Below are 17,892 nucleotides of genomic sequence, written 5' to 3' on the forward strand. Positions count from 1 at the left end.
GATGCCGGATGTGCGTCACTTACAACTTGACCCCAACGACGGATTGTGAGATATATTGAAGCGTGTAAAGTGGGCTTAAGGCCGTATTCAGATGTATTTTAGCTTCCATGTTATATCTTCCCTGCACACTGCAAATCAGCAACGCAGAATACCAGAGGGATTTATAAAAATAGAATTTAGGTTGAGTTGACCGTTTGGGGCTAAAACAACAATTTCTATGTAAAATATGTATTGTGGGTCTACATCTTATATTGCCATATTGGTTCCGTACAATGTGGATGGCGCAGACACAGTTATTCCATTCTGATCTACAACTGTGTCGCCCAGGGCTATGGGGTACTCGGTCCCGGGCGCTGTATTGCTGGGGAGTTGTCACTTGGTGGCCGTTGCCCGCTTCCGTGACCTGGGGACGCTTTTTAAAAGGGGTATGTTTGTTACGCCCTGGGCAAGCCAGGGGTCACAGGTCATAACACCACCACACCCTACACCCCAGATAGGTACACCAAAGCTACACAAAAATCCTTGTTGCCTTCCTCCAGGGGCTGATGTCCACACTAGGGGGTGGGCCAGGCGGTTGGCTCCGCCCACCGAGGAGTTCACAGCCCTGGAGGCGGGAAAACCAGGCAGATCAGCTAGGGAAGTGAAGGAGTGATGAGAACAGTTAGTGAAGGAGAAGGAAGTGGTAAAGGAGCAAGTGAGAGGAGTTAAGGTGGAAGAGAAAGTGACAGTTTGTAAAGCCTGAAGTTGGTCCGGGTGTGTGCCCCGGACTGTGACAGCAAGGTCAGCAGACGGCGGTGACCGTCTGCAGGAGAGGATGCTTGGAGGTTGCCGAAAGGACCGCGGACGGGTGGTGGCCCGGCGGTACCGGAGCGGTATACGAAGAGAAGCCAGCACCATTGGCAGGGGCCTTTCGGATCCCGGCAAGGCTAGGAGTTGCCGTGAATTTGCCAAATCCGTCAGTGAAGGGGACCTCTGGGTCTCCCAACAACCAAGTCCCGATTGAAGGCAACAGTCCAACCGTTAGAGAGAGACACCACCACCGCCAGGGCACCAGTTTCTCAGGGCCAGCGCCTGCGGGCAAAGAGGGGCTCCTCCGGCCCATATCCAAGCCGGGGAGCGGGTTACCGGTGGGAACCCATCGCTACCAACATCATCTTAGGTGCAGGAAAAGGGACCGTCACCGTCACCTACTGGGGAAAAGCAACTGCAGCCGTCCGTGGGAACCGTCTTTCCAGCCGTGTGTTTTACCGAGAACTGTGTCCCCGTCTCAAGCTGAGTGAGTACCACAGTGCCGTGAGGCACAGCTCTGCCCCCGCGTCCCTGCACCCCACCAAGCCCTGCATTGGCCCCGTCATCCCTTATCACCCACCTCATCACTGGGCACCGGGACAACTACCCCCCTACCCACGGAGGGGAGGACCAACAACTTTGCTGCTCCCTGTCACCGCTCCCGGGATCCCCATACAGAGCAGCGGTGGTGTCCACACAATCACCACAACCGTGGGTGGCGTCACGGACAATAAACAATCCCAAAAACCAATCCCTTTTCACTCACGGGCGAGGAGCGCCGCTCGAGTCCCCGGGATCCGGACCATGGCTCGAGCCACCGAGCAGCAGCAGGCCGCGGCAGCCGGACCCGAGCAGTGGGAGAGCGCGGCGGCCCCTCCTCCGCCCGCGACATTTACAGGGGAGATTAGGTAAACGTTTATATCGTGACGCCACTTGCGGGTTGCGACTAATTAGTGGAGCCGCCGCTGCACAGTTCTTACTACTGGGGCTGGTGTTAGTGGCAGCCTGGATGTTGGGCCCTCCACAAGTAGGGCCAGGCTCCAGAAGATAGATTATGTTGATGGGTGCAGAAAGAAAGTAGGCCCCACAAGGGGTTGGAGTGTAACTGGTTCCTATACTCACAATAAGCTGGAAACTGGTCACCCGAAGAAGGCCAATCTTGACCGCTGGTCCCCTTAGTCCCAGTGCTGGTGTAGTGACCTGGTCTGGTAGCTTCTTTCCCCTGCACCTGTCTCTGGTTGGTGGGTCCCAGTGGCTTGGAGGGTCTGGGGGTCGCCTCCTGGTAGTCTCTCTTTCACAGTCCTATGAGGGTAGCGTGAACCCTGTGGGTCACTGTCACACTCCTGTCAGTGCTTCTGTGACGCCCTGGACTAGTCAGGTTGTCCCAAGTAGTAACACACATATCACCCCCTCCCCGACCAGGTGACATCAGCCAACCAAGAAACCCTTGTCACCACCCTCCAGGTTTGATGTCCACACCAGGGGGGCGGAGCCAGGTGGTTGGCTCCACCCACCGAGGAGTTCACAGGCCTGGAGGCGGGAAAACAGAGACGTAGTGAAGATTAAAGGGAAGTCAAGTTCAAGGGCAGACCTGTGACCAGGCCTGCCAACAGACTACCCCGGTGGCTGGGTCGGAGCCCTGTCACCTTTGGCAAGGAGGCAGTGGTGGCCTTCTGCAGGAGCTGGGATTACAGCCGGTGGAACCGTAGGGAATGGGGTCAGGCGGTGGCCCTCCGGTACCGAACCGGGGAGCCGATTGGAAGCCAGAGCACCAGGAGGGGTACTCAGACCCAGTACAAAGCCCTGAACTGACAGGGCCGAGTCGAATCAACTGATTGAGGACTGGACTTAAGGACCTATCCCACACAAGACCCGTTAGAAGACAACAGCCCAACCATATAGGGTAAAGCCACTGCCAAGGCATAGAGACTCAAAGGGCCAGCGTCTGTGGGCAAACGGGCTCCTACGGCATATACAAGTTGGGGAGCGGACTACCATTGCTTAGGCATAGGAGTCAAACATTCTTACAAAGAGGTGCAGGAGAAAGGCGGAAACCACCAACCTATTCTGGGAGAAGCTGCAGCCGGCTGCGGGCCCCGTTCATCACTCCGTTTGGTTTACCAGAGACTCCAGTGTATTGTGTCATAGTGAGTACACCAGTGCCTTCGGACCACGCACCGCGCCGCACAGCATCAGCACCAAGCACGCACCCGCTCCCACGCCTCGGCACCTCCCTCGGTCCCCCGGGACCATCATCCCCCTACCCACGGAGGGGTTAACACCAAGCTGCGCAACACCGTCCCCGGGAGGCCTAGTTAACGGCAGTGGTGGTGTCCATCTATAACCCGTGGGTGGCGTCACGAACTTACATCCCAAACCAAACCACCGCGGCCCCGGCCGTGGAACCACCCCGTCAAGTCCCCGCGTGTAGCGCTGTGACCCCCGGGTCCGCGAGAGGCTCGAGCCACCACCCACCGTACGAGCACAGATCCAAGCGGCTCGGCGGCCGCAGCCGAGCCCGCGGGGCGGTACACATCCACTCGCTCCGCTTGTCACAGACTACTCCGACTCTCACTCTGACTGTCCACTGTCTGCCCCTCCCACCTGGTTGTCTAGTGGACTGGATCGGCTCCACCCCTAGGTGGCCATCCATTAAATCCAACCCTAGTCTGACACCAGTCTTTGGGGAAATTGGGAGAAAACAGGGATTAACTGGAATGTTTTTGTTTTTACCGGCACTGGTCTTCTGGATCCCTGGGGGTAGGCCCTGCATCCTGGTGGAGATACAGTACCTTGTAGCTCCCTGGTGGCTTCAGTGGCGCTACACAACCTTGAGGCACTGTTCGAGCCAGTGAAAGTACATCTATGTTAATATCTGCCCATGAGTCTCACAGATGAGTACAGGGGGCATATTAGAAAATTGCCTTCATAACATTTACTGCTTACAGGACTCCATTTTAGTGGGTCGGATGTCAAGAACTGGACTTATCTGCAGCATAAACATTTCCATACATTTGATGCCAGCAATCAAAAGGGGTCTTCAGCTGAAACATAAGGATAAAAGTATTGGGACACCTTTCCATTACATCTACATTAGGCTTTATAATGTCCCATTCTACATCCAGAACCATTAAAGGAGTTGTATAAAGATGGGGCTAACTTCCCAATCGTTGAAGGTCAGACCACTTGAATCCCACCAATTCCAAGGATAGGTGCCTGTGTGAATGGATCTTAGTCAATCGTGCACCTTTCTGTTCCATTCATTCTTAAATGGGAGTGCCAAAGACTTGCCAAATAAGAACCAGAAAATGAATGAAGCGAAGGTTTTCAAGAATAGTGAGGCTCCCCAGCAGTTAAACTCCCAGTGATCAGAAGATAGTGGAAAATTTCTGAACTTCAAAAGAAGTGGGTCCCATTTGGTGTTGAGGTAAGGGCTTCGTGCAGACAGTTCAGTTCTTCCACACCAAACTGCATGAATCATACCTTTAAGATCCTTGTTTTGTGCAATGGGGCACAAAACATGCCTTTCCCAAACTTCCCATAGAGTTTAAAGGGGAAAGTGTACAATTATCTGTCTTGTATGCTGAAGTATGTATAAGATTTCCCCTCACTGGAAATAAAGTTGCCCAGGCAGACCCTTGAATAACAAGCCCATAGTATTATTTCCCCCTCCACCAAATTTTACAGTTGTCACAATGCAGTCAGGCAGGTAATGTTCTCCTGCCATTTGTACCGTACCAGGGATCGGCAGTCGTGGCCGAGGGTTGTAGTCCTCAACCCACCCTGGCACGCTACAGACATGGGGGGGGGGGGAGAGTGGTGTATGGAGTGGGTGTGGAGGTGGTACCTGCTTGAAGCGGCTCATCAGGGGTTTCATCCGGCTTCTATGGATCCCATTCACTGACTGGCATCACATCAGCAACCAGTCCACCACCAGCCAAAACTGTAAGAACTTTACTGTAAATTCGCTTAAAACACAGCTTCCAGTTCATAAAGGCAGTTTTTACACCAAGGTCTTTCACAGGCATTGCTTTCGTGACAGAACCCGGCTCTTTTGCTACGGCCACCAAGGAGGGAAGGGATGGCACTCTTATCTTCCTCATTACTAACTTCCGGCTCAGTACAAGTGAGAGGACTCCTAAAGTCCTTGCTTCCGCCGTACCAGTGACCCCACCAGTCAACACTGGCCCCGCTTTCTGGCCGCACTACTAACAGCCGCCAGCCTAGCAAGGGAGTGCACTTCTCTTTTTCCCTCTGGCTTTACCTTTCATAACTGAGGGGTTATCACTTTGCTTCACTCTACTTGACTTTCTCATGTCTCGTTTCTCTGCCTGGACCCTCCACACCACACTACTCCACTCCGCTGCTTCTGACTCTGTTAGTCCTCTCACTCTTGTCACTCCTTCACTCTTCCCTATATTCTCCTGTACTGGGGACTGTCCTCCCCCTATTAACCCAAGCCATCCTGTCACTCCCTCTACATTCTCTTACACCAAGGGGCCAGGAACCCAGTGGTGGCCGGTCAAATTACACAGGAAAAATGCACACAAATACAATACGCTAAAACATCTACATTTAGACTATAACATCTTCAGGTGTAACAGTGCACAGACCGCCCTCTTACACATTCACCAAACTCAGACTCGTCCATAAAATCCCAGATAGAGAACTATGATCAGTAACTGCACAGAACACGTTTCTACTGTTGGATTTACCAGTGGCGGCTGCCTTATACCACTCAATCCAATGCTTGGGATTGTGCTTGGTGATGTAAGGCTTGCATGCAGCAGCTCAGTCATGGAAACCACACTTTTTGTGTTAATGTAAATACCAGAGAAGCAGTTAAGAAAGCAGCAGATGGTTGTGATTTTCATGCCCTCTGCACCTCAGCACTCTGTGACCCCGATCTGTAACACTTCATGGTCTCCACTTTGTGGCTGAGTTACTCAATGATCGTGAGATCTACAAAAAAGCCATTCTCTCAAGTGTTCATGAAGGCAGACTGCAAAGCAAGGGGCTGGATGTTGTACACTTGTGCAATAGAAGTGAAGGAAAAGCCTGAATCCAGTGACTTATGTCCCTATACTTACAGTATGTCCGTATGAAGTTTATTTCTTTAGTAGGAACAGGTTATTTTCCTGCCACTCTATATGATCGTCTTACGGGAAGGAAGGTATTTTCCTCCAGGGCAGTCTTCAGAGCTGAAACTGAAGCCACAAGATGAATGAGTAATGTGAGAAGTGAGGGATCAGCAGGAAGATGGCGACTTCTGTCATCTACAACCGACAAAACCAGAACGTCACCAAATCTCTGCTGATTCAGACACTTTTTTACAAAACCTTCATTGTCTGTGTTATATTATCATTCTGCAGAGATCAAAGAAGATTTAGACAGGTGTTAGGATTCATTTATACTGCACAATATCTAGGAACACTCATTTCCTAATAATCGTGCAGTGTAAACAGGCGGCTGATCACCCGATGAACCGGCACAACAGGTGAAATCATTCTTGTTTGCTTAAATAAAACATTGTTCTAGATAATCCTAACAGGCTATTAATGATCACCGGTCAATGGTCATTTTTGACTACAGATTGTATAGTGAAGACATGTCCTAGCCCAGCGTTGGACTTAAAAGACCTTGGGCCCATCTGAAGCACTGGAGACCCCATACACTATTGCTTCCATTCCTCTCAGTCTTTACATCTATTGATACTGAAGACTAATACGTTAATCACAAAAACTTTTCTCCATCTGAAAGCTGAGTTGAGCTTGTCTTTGGCTGGACCTCATCAGCCATGTTGCAGCTGGGCACCATCTCCTTGTAGATTAGTCCAACCCTGGTATCACCAGCAGCAGATTATAGTTTCTGAAACTAATGTAATTAATTTTACCAGATCTAAAAGGATGACATTAAACAGGTCTAAATCCATTTGTCTGCAGTCACTCCATGTATCATGCTATGTGACTGCAGACTTGTGAATCTTATTACTAGCACTGTGAGGATTCTACCGGTGTCAGAGTAGATCTAGACTGGAAAACCATAATAAAGGGAATCTGTCCCCAGGTTTTTGCCACCTAATTGGAAAGCAGTATCGCATCGGATTCCAGCGATGTGTCACTTACTGGGCTGCTTACTGTGGTTTTGATAAAATCATTGTTTAAATCAGCAGGAGATTATTATTAGAGGACTACTTGGCGTGCTGCATGTAGTCCAGCATATTCAGGAGCTCTGTATAACTGCTAGATCTGTAGCAGAGAAAATATTGATTTTATCAAAATGAGAGCAAACAGCTCAGTAAGTGACATCACTGGAATAAGGGTCTCTGTCTCTACATTATGTTATTATGTTGCTCTCAGATGGGATAGCAAAAACCTGGTGACAGATTCCCTTTAAGGCCAGGTTCACACACATACAGTGCTCTCCGCTGAGCAGTACATCATGGTTTCTGTCAGAATCCCCCCCAAAAAAACAGTATTCTGACAGGCAACCCTGATGGAGCCTTTCACTTCAAGTCAGTCAATAGGGGTCACATTGGACACTGTCCTAGCATTTTCCACGGTGACTCCATCGGCTTCAATATAGTGAATTCCTCTATAGGGGTTTCTGTGGGAATACTGTTTTGGGTTTTTTTTGGGGGAGGGGGGATATTCTGACAAACCCCCGATGTAGTGCTGATCGAAGAGCTCTGTGTGTGGGTGAACCTTACCTAAACAAGACCTACCATATGAATTGATGGTTGAAAGCTACAGGCCAAATTCTAAAGGCATCCATACCATTGACCAAATCCACTAATTTTGGTGGCACTGACCGAGCACCTCATGTGTATAGGGCCCTCCCAATTCAGATACTGAGGAAATTTATTAAGAATGACATTTGTTTTTACACCGGACTAGTCAGCTGGAATAAGATGCACTAACATTATTATAAAAGTCAAATGTCGTAGACGTACATTTCTACTAGAACTTTGGTGGCAAAAATTTAATGAATGTTTCAGGCCTGGCTAGGCCACGCTCCTCCGACTGAGCTCCACATTTTTTTTTTTTTTTTTTTACACAGCAACTTTTTTAATTTGAAGCTTTGATCCTTCCATGATAACACGAGTTCATAAGTATGGGGAAAATAGTGAGAGATGGCTGTTGGCTACACCAATGTCATCTAATGTACATGGGAATATTACAGGGGTTGTCAAAGAATAGACACCCCTTTATTTCAGAAACACCATCCCTGAATATTTATGGAGTCTGGTTTTCCAATTCAGCTCCATTGAAGTGAATAGAGCTGATGTGGAGTTCCATGCATAACCTACTGTCAGAGGGGGTACGGTTTCTAAAAGAAAGCAGCCATGTTTTTTCTAATTCCCAATAGGTGTGTGAGAACACATACACACATACACACACACACACACACACACATACACATCTGTGCATGGTATTATGTCCACCTCTGTTGATCCATTTGGTGCTAGCATCCATACCGGGCCGCCTCTGATGTTGTGTAACTACAATGCTCTGATGAGACTATTGTTTCCCACAATTATAGGAAATTCCCTAAATATCATCACATGTATTATGAGCAATCGGAGGGGGAACACATATTAAAGATTAGACTAATTTGGTGACGTACTATGTAATGTCTACGAGACCTGAAAGGGTCACTACCCACCAGTAGCTTTTGGGAACCTCCCAGGACAGGAGATGCGTGACAGATTGAGGGAAGGGGGGGGGGGGGGGGGGGGTTGGTGTTCTAGCCTGGCAGCCTCTACCCAGCCTTAAGTGACTGATAACAGAGAATAAAGTATTATTCTGGACAGTGATAAACTCCCAGGTTAGGGGTACTTCACACACAGCGAGATCGCTACTGAGATCGCTGCTGAGTCACGTTTTTTGTGACCTCATTAGTGATCTCGCTGTGTGTGACACTGAGCAGCGATCTGGCCCCTGCTGTGAGATCGCTGCTCGTTACACACAGTGCTGGTTCGTTTTTTTAGTGTTGCTCTCCCGCTGATAAGCACACATCGCTGTGTGTGACAGCGTGAGAGCAACAATCCTGAATGTGAAGGGAGCAGGAGCCGGCGTCTGACAGCCTGCGGTAAGCTGTAACCAAGGTAAACATCGGGTAACCAAGGTGGTTACCCGATATTTACCTTCGTTACCAGCCTCCGCAGCTCTCATGCTGCCAGTGCCGGCTCCTGCTCCCTGCACACGCTAAGCTAAGCGGTGTGAGCTGGTAACTAAGGTAAACATCGGGTAACCATACCCGATGTTTACCTTAGTTACCAGTGTCCGCAGCTTCCAGACGCCGGCTCCGTGCAAGCGCAGCGTCGCTTGCACGTCGCTGCTGGCTGGGGGCTGGTCACTGGTCGCTGGTGAGATCTGCCTGTTTGACAGCTCACCAGTGACCATGTAGCGATGCAGCAGCGATCCTGACCAGGAGCTGCATCGCTAAAGTGTGAAGCTGCGGACACTGGTAACTAAGGTAAACATCGGGTATGGTTACCCGATGTTTACCTTAGTTACCAGCTCACACCGCTTAACTTAGCGTGTGCAGGGAGCAGGAGCCGGCACTGGCAGCGTGAGAGCTGCGGAGGCTGGTAACGAAGGTAAATATCGGGTAACCACCTTGGTTACCCGATGTTTACCTTGGTTACAGCTTACCGCAGGCTGTCAGACGCCGGCTCCTGCTCCCTGGACATTCAGGATTGTTGCTCTCTCGCTGTCACACACAGCGATGTGTGCTTATCAGCGGGAGAGCAACAATAAAAAAAAAAAACGAACCAGCACTGTGTAATGAGCAGCGATCTCACAGCAGGGGCCAGATCGCTGCTCAGTGTCACACATAGCGAGATTGCTAATGAGGTCACAAAAAACGTGACTCAGCAGCGATCTCAGTAGCGATCTCGCTGTGTGTGAAGTACCCCTTACTGTCCCTTTATCAAGCTGCTTAATGTCCATGTGTATACATAACAAGCTGCAAACAAAACCCCCTTTGCAGAGGAGATATCAGACACCAGCGCATTTCAGAATTATTTTTTTTTTTACTAACAGGATAAAAGCTCTTTACAAAACACAAAATTGTTTGGAAGCAGCAAATAAAAGACAAAAGGCTCATTGGGAGCGGTGCGGCCCACACAGCCTGCTAATGAGAGGTACATTGTCCTTCGTGCCACCACGTCCTGACACAGCGGCTAATATTAACCCTGCGATCACAGGGGGGACTCCCTGCTCCATATCCACAACACTCATCAGTCACCGCTGACCTGACCTAACAGTCCATAAAATCCAATGGCTAGTGGTGGGCCACGAGATGCGGAGAAATGACGAGGGTGATGGCAGCCAGAGATGTGCAGATCCCCCCCAGATGTATCCACAGCTGTTTGAGTGGATGGATCCCAGTCACTTATGTGCGTCACCTTGTATCTGATTTCCAATGGATCGATAAAAGCACTCCACTCCGTCCAGCGGCTTTGCATTGGATTATATAAGTAACCTCAGGACAGATATTCATTTTTGTGGGAATTAAACTAATAACGATGCAGTTGGCAATCACTGACCCCACAAAAATGAACAGGATCCATCAAGAGGTTAGTCACAGCTGTGTGAGCATTAGGGTACCTTCACACTTAGCGATGCAGCAGCGATCCGACCAGCGATCTGACCTGGTCAGGATCGCTGCTGCATCGCTACATGGTCGCTGGTGAGCTGTCAAACAGGCAGATCTCACCAGCGACCAGTGAACAGCCCCCAGCCAGCAGCGACGTGCAAGCGACGCTGCGCTTGCACGGAGCCGCCGTCTGGAAGCTGCGGAGACTGGTAACTAAGGTAAACATCGGGTATGGTTACCCGATGTTTACATTAGTTACCAGTGTGAGCAGGGAGCCGCGCACACTGAGCGCTGGCTCCTTGCTCTCCTTCTACAGTACACATCGGGTTAATTAACCCGATGTGTAATGCAGTTACATGTGCAGAGAGCAGGGAGCCGCGCACACTGCTTAGCGCTGGCTCCTTGCTCTCCTAGCTGCTGTACACATCAGGTTAATTAACCCGATGTGTACAGCAGCTACATGTGCAGAGAGCCGGAGCCGGCAGCACAGGCAGCGTGAGAGCTGCAGAGGCTGGTAACTAAGGTAAATATCGGGTAACCACCTTGGTTACCCGATGTTTATCTTGGATACAGCTTACCTCAGCTGTCAGACGCCGGCTCCTGCTCCCTGCTCGCTTCATTTGTCGCTCTCTTGCTGTCACACACAGCGATCTGTGTGTCACAGCAGGAGAGCGGCTTTGAAGAAAACGAACCAGGGCTGTGTGTAACGAGCAGCGATCTCGCAGCAGGGGCCAGATCGCTGCTCAGTGTCACACACAGCGAGATCGCTAATGAGGTCACTGCTGCGTCACAAAAAGCGTGACTCAGCAGCGATCTCGGCAGCGAGCTCGCTGTGTGTGAAGCACCCCTTAGCCAACTTCAGACGCTGATATCCTCCATATACTAAAAGGTGTTATTTTATTTGTTTTTCCTGATAGAGCTCTAAATCCCTTGCAATGAACAAGGTACACAATAACATTTTAACTACCTAAGGCCACCACTAGAGGGAGCTCAAGAGCTGACTGCATATTGTTTACACATTGAACATAGTCTGTAGTGAGCTCCCTCTAGTGGTGACTGCAGAATCTTATTTAACTGTATGCAGAGGATTTGGAGCTTTTATATCAGAAAAACAAAAATACAACTCACTTGAGAGATATATTAAGGAATCAGTCTGCACAGAAACATGGATAGGAAGCTAAAATAAACAAAAAAAAAAAGTGCAACAAAAAACAAAGTGGGAACTCAGACTTATCAATCAAGCGTCTAGGAATGTAATGCTATGGGTCTGACCTATGCTGGGCACAAGAGCTCGCTTGCCTAAAAATGATACCATTTTTGTAGATATCAGATGTGCCAGTCATGAGAAATCTAGTGCAGATGCCATAATTCAGATTAGAAGTGCACTGGGGCGTGTCAATGGTCTTGGAAGTAGTGCACTGACACGCCCCTGCGCACTTCCAACCTAATTAGCATATTTTTCATGACTGGTACATCTGATCCAGCTAAAACGGAGATCTTATTGGGAGACGAGCACCTAAACATCTAAAAATGTAAAGATAGGTGTTTTTCAGCTTTATGTAAATAATGTTCAATCATTTTACAAGGAGAAGCTTATGGACATTGTAATATACTGTAATTTTCAGTGGCTCAACATTTGCAAAATCTCAGCTTGCTGACAGTGAACGGAACCATTCCAGATGCAGTACAGCCGCCATGATCATGTTCAGATACACGGAGACGAGCCCTGCAGATTTCCATTCACTATCAGGTAGAAGACATCACATAAATAATGGAGAAATTACAAAGTCACAGAACTTATCATACAATGAAAAATCCCTTTAAATTAGAAACGTATTTGCGCAAATGCAATGGCCGCTGAGCTACATGCAAATGACATGGACGGTGTGAGCGGCTGAACATTTGTTTTTGGAAAAAGAAAAATGTGAACATAACTGATGAAGTGCCTCGAGCCAGTGCAACATTGGATAAAGGCAGCAGAGCCAATGTTTACTGATGCAGCAGAGCAGAGTTTGGCGTGTTTTCTATGTAACATTGCAGCTGGGCTTAAAGTAAATCTCCTGCATTAGGTGGATTGTAGTGACACATTCAGCTCTGCTACGTCAGGTATGAGAGGTTCATTAATCAATACTAAGGCTTTGAAATACTACTGAAATGCTGTTTGCATTGTGCTACTTGGCATAAACCATTCTCAGAATCTATTACTTGTCCATCACTACGCCCCTGTATACCACAATGCTGCACCCTACACATTATACACCAGGTAGGGTTTATTGTCCTTTGCCCTGTGGGGGGCGCCGCAGACTACAGGCTCCGGTACAATCTGAGAAGTCTAAAAACACAAAATTTACTCAGAGGTAAGAAGAGCAGAGCAGGGTGGATTGGGTTGGTCCAGGCATTAATGGGAATCATGTATTGTTGTGCGTCTAATGTATGAATGGCATACAGAATCTAAGATATGCAATCTGTGGTGGGGAACTACAAGTCTCAGCATGCTGCTACATGCAAGTTCAGAACCATAGATTATATCTGCACAATCTAAGTGAGCTCCGGGCTTGGTATTAAAGTACCAATACAAGAGGAATATACAGTAAGTCAACATTTATCACTGCGTCCTCGCACTTACAGCAGGACTACAGCCCCCAGGATGCCTTAAAGGTGGTCAGGACATATTGGGAGTTGTGGATTTGCAACATCCAGAGACATGTAAATCAGCGTTTCCCAAACTCCAGTCTTCACGGCCCCCAGCAGGTCACATTAGCATTGAACAGGTGATGGAATCATCAAAGCATCACCTGGTCAATACTAAGGAAATCCTGAAATCATGACCTGTTGGGGGCCGTACTGGATTTTGGGAACCACTTAAGTATCAACCTCCCACTAAACACTACAAAACAAACTGTTCAATACTTCCAGACAAAAGTGTAACGCAGATCTCTAAACTGTCCAGCCCTTCATCAGGTCACGTCATCCTGCTACGAGGACAGCTTTTGGACCTCTCTGGTTTGCCGTAATCCATACAGCCATTTTATGACCCTGGCGTTACGTTCAATGATGGAGATCCCATAGGGAATACGTGCTTTTGCTGCCGTAGCGTCTTCGGGGGTGGCCGCGCTGACTTGGGATTGAGCGTATTCTGAGCTTTCTGCGCTGACGCTATGGAACTTGACGGACACAATATCTGAACTTGCCCGGACAAAGTGCTCTGCTCCAATGTTGGAAACCTCCCCGGGGTCCAGACCGCAATAATTGAAGAAACGTTCAAGATCAGCGCTGGCTCGGGAATATCGGTCACTTAGGTCGGACTTGGAACGATGTAGAAGAGTTTGCTTTTTCCCTTTTTCGCTTGGGGTACCGGTGGGTGAGCAGAGGGGACTGTCAATGTTCAGGCAGGATTTGGCAGGTAGCTCAAACACTGGGGTGATGAGGATATTTGGAGCGGGGGAAAGATGAGGTGCATCACCAGGACGAACGTCCACTCTGCGTACAGCTGTTGTGCTGGGCGTCCGCTGGCTGGCAGGTGTGCTTGGGGTTGATGAACTCTGTAGCTTCTCCACCTCTTGCCATGGCACAATATCTGCCCGTGGGGATGTCAGAGGACTGTCACAAATGTTTATCAGGTTATTAAGAATCTCCAGATTTAGAGAATTTTTGGCACCTCGATTCTCTACCCTTGTTGTAGTTGGGGAGCCCCTGCGGTTGGGGGTGAGCAGTACTCTCCGAACACCCGGGGAGAAGAGTGGCTGCCGGGACAACACGGGCTTCACCGGCTCTTGCTTGGTGCTGACCACTTGTTTGCTTTTGACGTACTTTGCTTTATCAGCTTCCAGTCTCTCTACCGCACTGGGTTTCCGAGCTCCGTTCTCCACCTGTCGTCGAAAGTATTCAGGACCTTTGTTGAGGATTCGGAACGGCATGACGGAAGTGAGGGGGGCACCCATCCCTGCGGACTGTAACGTGCCCACGGACATGGTGGGGACTCTTTAGCTTCGTTCACTCTTGGTGCTCTTCGGTAGGGGCGGAAAATCCTAACATCCCTCAGCGTCCAGGATGGAAGAGTCTCTCCTGCAGGAAAAGAAGTGCAAAGCAGGAGAGAATGTTAACTCGCTCATCCCTCTCATGCAGTTTACAAGTGTTTGCCGGTCTGACAGCATCACACACAAAGCCACAGGCTGCAGCCGAGGGCGGGCCGCTCTTTACATCCACCGTGCAGCCCTCCACCCTCTCCTACTCCACTCGCCCAATCCCTGCCATGGGCACCTCTTCAAACTGTGCAGCTCCCACCCACCCTGTATGGCAGTTGCTGGCAGCAACACCACCAACCACAAACCCCCACCTCCATCATCGCTGCTAATAGAGCCCCCCTTCTAGACATCTGTCCCTGAACTGCAGCTCCATGGCTGGAAAATTCCACTCAGGGAGGGGGGGGGGGGGGAATACACATTATCTATTGATTTGGCTGCACTATGACCTGGATTTATCTTTGTATCATGCCGCCAGATTGAATATTTTGTAGCTGGCACAATGGGGCAATCGTACAATTACAGGTCTTGTGCAACTTTTCCAAAGTCTAACCCCTAGCACTACCCCTCTCCAGATGCAATATTAAACACAGTGGGTAACACAACCCATTGTCACAATTACAGGGGGCGACAAAGGGCTCCTAATAATGGGGGAACAGCATCACCAGGGCAACCGGTGACCCACATTACAGAAAAAAAAAGCCTGTGGAATAGGGGGCTGAAGCCACCTCCTCTGGGGAGATAAGTGCTGCCGGAGGGAGGGTCAGCTCAGTCACAATGACCTGTCCATCAGGTTGGCAGACAAGGGAGTGGATGGGGGAAGGGACAGCATCCCAGAAAGAGAAAGGAGACAATTACATTTAAACATGAATTATCCCCTCCCTGGCTATAGGAGAAAGTGACCTAGAGCTTAGGCGGTGGGACCCAGAGTATCCGCCACACACAATGCCACCGACTCTCCACACAGCAGTGCCCTACAACGCAGCCTCCTACCTATCCCGATGTGCCACTCTAATTCCAGCTACCTACCTAAACAATAGTGGCCTCGCTTAGATCAGACACCTATATACACAACAGCATTGCCACCTACATACACAGCAGTGCCAATACTTACCTTATCTGTCCTCATTAGGAAGGGTCAACAAACAGCATTTTTTTAATAGGGGGAGGGGAGAAACAATGCAATTTTTTAATGCATTTTCTTGAATGGAAGGCAGAAGATTCAGAAGGAATGGGAAATACAAAACATCTACTTTCTGCTGGATCCATTTCTGTCTCAAAACAGAGATTTTTGTTCCCCCCAAAAATAAAAGAAAACTCTGTGCAGGCACCTTGGGGTGAAGCGCCCATAGCATTTGTCTGTGCTGTGGGGATAAACGCCGGGGCACTCAGATTGTTTACATTTTTTATAGATATGTGTATACACTATATACTTTTTTGAGGTGGCCCTCTACCATACATTCCTGGAGGACACAGATCTGCCAGGCGGAGGCCAAAAAACATTCTTTAGGCTGGTGAATGGGGATCTATGGTACAATGTGTGCCAGCAGCTCTTCCTTAGCATGGCTCGTACACTCATATCCGCATACGCACCGCTCACCTCTTACCTGGGGAGGTCAGAGTCCTTGCAGAGTCCTCAGTGCCTGTTTCCCAGCCTGTGGCCTCCTCACCTGGTTCTCAGTGTGCCTCCACCCCTACCTCTGCTCTACACACCTCTTCCTGTATGACTACTAATCTGTCTCCGCCAGCATTTAACCATTCATAGCCCGCCTGTCTCCCATCTGCTGAGGTTTTACTTTTACCTGGAGAGTGTAAACTGAATAAGGCTAAGTATATATAATGTTCAGCGGTGGTTTCATGGCTTCTAAAAAAAAACCCAACACGATACAGAAATGCCCTGATATAGCCATTCATTACAATGAGAGACATGGAGCTCAAAGCGCTGTTTAGCGCGGTGTCCATCTTTTTGGATGGGTTCAAGAGCAAATCTGACTGTGTTCTTTAGTCCCAAGCCCAAAAAGATGGCCAATGTCAGAGAAGAGCAAAAATGGAGTCCATTTGAGCTACATTTGTCTGTAATAAAATGCTCCAAACCGCATCTGTCCGCCACTCAACATATATATGTTGTTTTTACATTATAGTCAATCGATAATATATGCAATGTTACATTTTGTAATCATTTTAACTATGTTTTGGTACAAGAAAATAAACATTTGTTGTATGGGTAAGGCTACGCGGTCGTATGTGTCACATTGGAACATCCCATCTGAGGATTTCCTATGGTGTTGCACTGCAACATAGATTTGCAAATGTTTCCAAATATATTCCAAATATATTGGATTCTCTTGCCATAGACTTCAAAACAAAGCACATGCGAATGCGCAACTTGTGATTCGTCCATTTTTTTTACAGCGCGAAAATAGTTGCGCGGCAAGTCGCTGACAAGCTGCACAATTCCTTTTGGTCATGTGATTTGTCTGATGTCATGTGCCACATGTTGATGTGTAGCTCCAGGCTTAAAGGGGTTATCCATTGCTCGGAAAACCTATTCCCAAAGTTTGACCCCATTAAATAAAAAAGCTTGTACTCACCTTCTGTGCTGGTGTGGTTCCTGTGATTTTGGCACTCACTGTCCCGCTGCTCTCCAGAGGTTGTTACGTCACCCTGAACCCAATCACTGCCTGTCAGGCTTATGAGTAATCAACAACAAGCAAGAGCTGCGGCTGCTCACTTCCAGTTAATTACTCATATGTCTGAAGGTGGAGAGAGGGAAGCCTGCGGTGATTGAGCACAGAGCTGGAGTGACGTAACAACCTGACGTAAGCCCCAGGAAAGTGAGTGCCGAAACTGCTAGAACTGTTTCGGCACGTTAGGTGAGTATAGGCTTTTTTTGTTTTAATGGGGGCATGTTGAATAAGGACAGGTAGTCCTAGTAGTAAAGACCCCTCTAAAGCACCATTCACGTGTTTTGGATTTTTCAGCGCTGGAGTAGTGCTTTAAATCTAATCTGTTATATACTCACCCTCTGCCGTTTTCATCCTGTTCAGCGCTGCTCTGGTTCCTTGGCGCCCATTTTGTGCCCATAACATCTGACTGACTGGAAATTAGTAGTTATGCCACAAGGTCTCAATGCAAGTGTATGAGAGTCAGAAGGAGGCTCTCATAGACTTGCATTGAGTTGTGATCACCGTCACGCTCCTTGAAACACTGAAGCTGCCAGCAGGTCACAAATCACAGAAGACCAACCAGAGTGGTGGTTATAGAAGATGCCGCCACGAGGTTAGAATATGACAGGGGTCAGGGGACTTAAATATAAAGCACCACTTCAGCGGTGCAATAAAAAAAAAAAACCCACTGGAGTGCTGCTTTAATATCAATGTGTGCAGAAATGTATGACAATGGCCCCCAATTCATTAAAGCCATTCTCCAGACTCACAGTTGCACAAAAATGTTGTGACATTTCACACTTGTTTTACAG

The 17,892-nt window shown here is 48.6% G+C and overlaps 1 protein-coding gene across 2 annotated transcripts; it reads right to left on the reverse strand.

The window, feature by feature from the left end:
- Positions 1–9,835: 9,835 nt before the first annotated feature.
- FAM110A (family with sequence similarity 110 member A) lies at positions 9,836–16,109 on the reverse strand. 2 transcript variants are annotated; one of them, XM_075350517.1, is made up of 2 exons: positions 16,022–16,109; positions 9,836–14,457 (listed from the first exon to the last, which is right to left on the reverse strand). In XM_075350517.1, exon 2 carries the CDS (start codon positions 14,361–14,363, stop codon positions 13,368–13,370), a length of 996 nt encoding a protein of 331 aa, XP_075206632.1. In that variant the 5' UTR covers positions 14,364–14,457; positions 16,022–16,109; the 3' UTR covers positions 9,836–13,367. The 2 variants fall into 2 exon arrangements, with proteins under 2 accessions (XP_075206632.1, XP_075206633.1); XM_075350518.1 differs by having other exon boundaries at positions 16,015–16,047.
- Positions 16,110–17,892: the final 1,783 nt, after the last annotated feature.

The sequence above is a fragment of the Anomaloglossus baeobatrachus genome, chromosome 5 (assembly GCF_048569485.1).
Source record: "Anomaloglossus baeobatrachus isolate aAnoBae1 chromosome 5, aAnoBae1.hap1, whole genome shotgun sequence".
Lineage (NCBI taxonomy): Eukaryota > Metazoa > Chordata > Amphibia > Anura > Aromobatidae > Anomaloglossus > Anomaloglossus baeobatrachus.

Bases quoted from the DNA above. Each gene is read 5' to 3' on its own strand.
- FAM110A (XM_075350517.1), bottom strand. From the start codon at position 14,363: ATGTCCGTGGGCACGTTACAGTCCGCAGGGATGGGTGCCCCCCTCACT.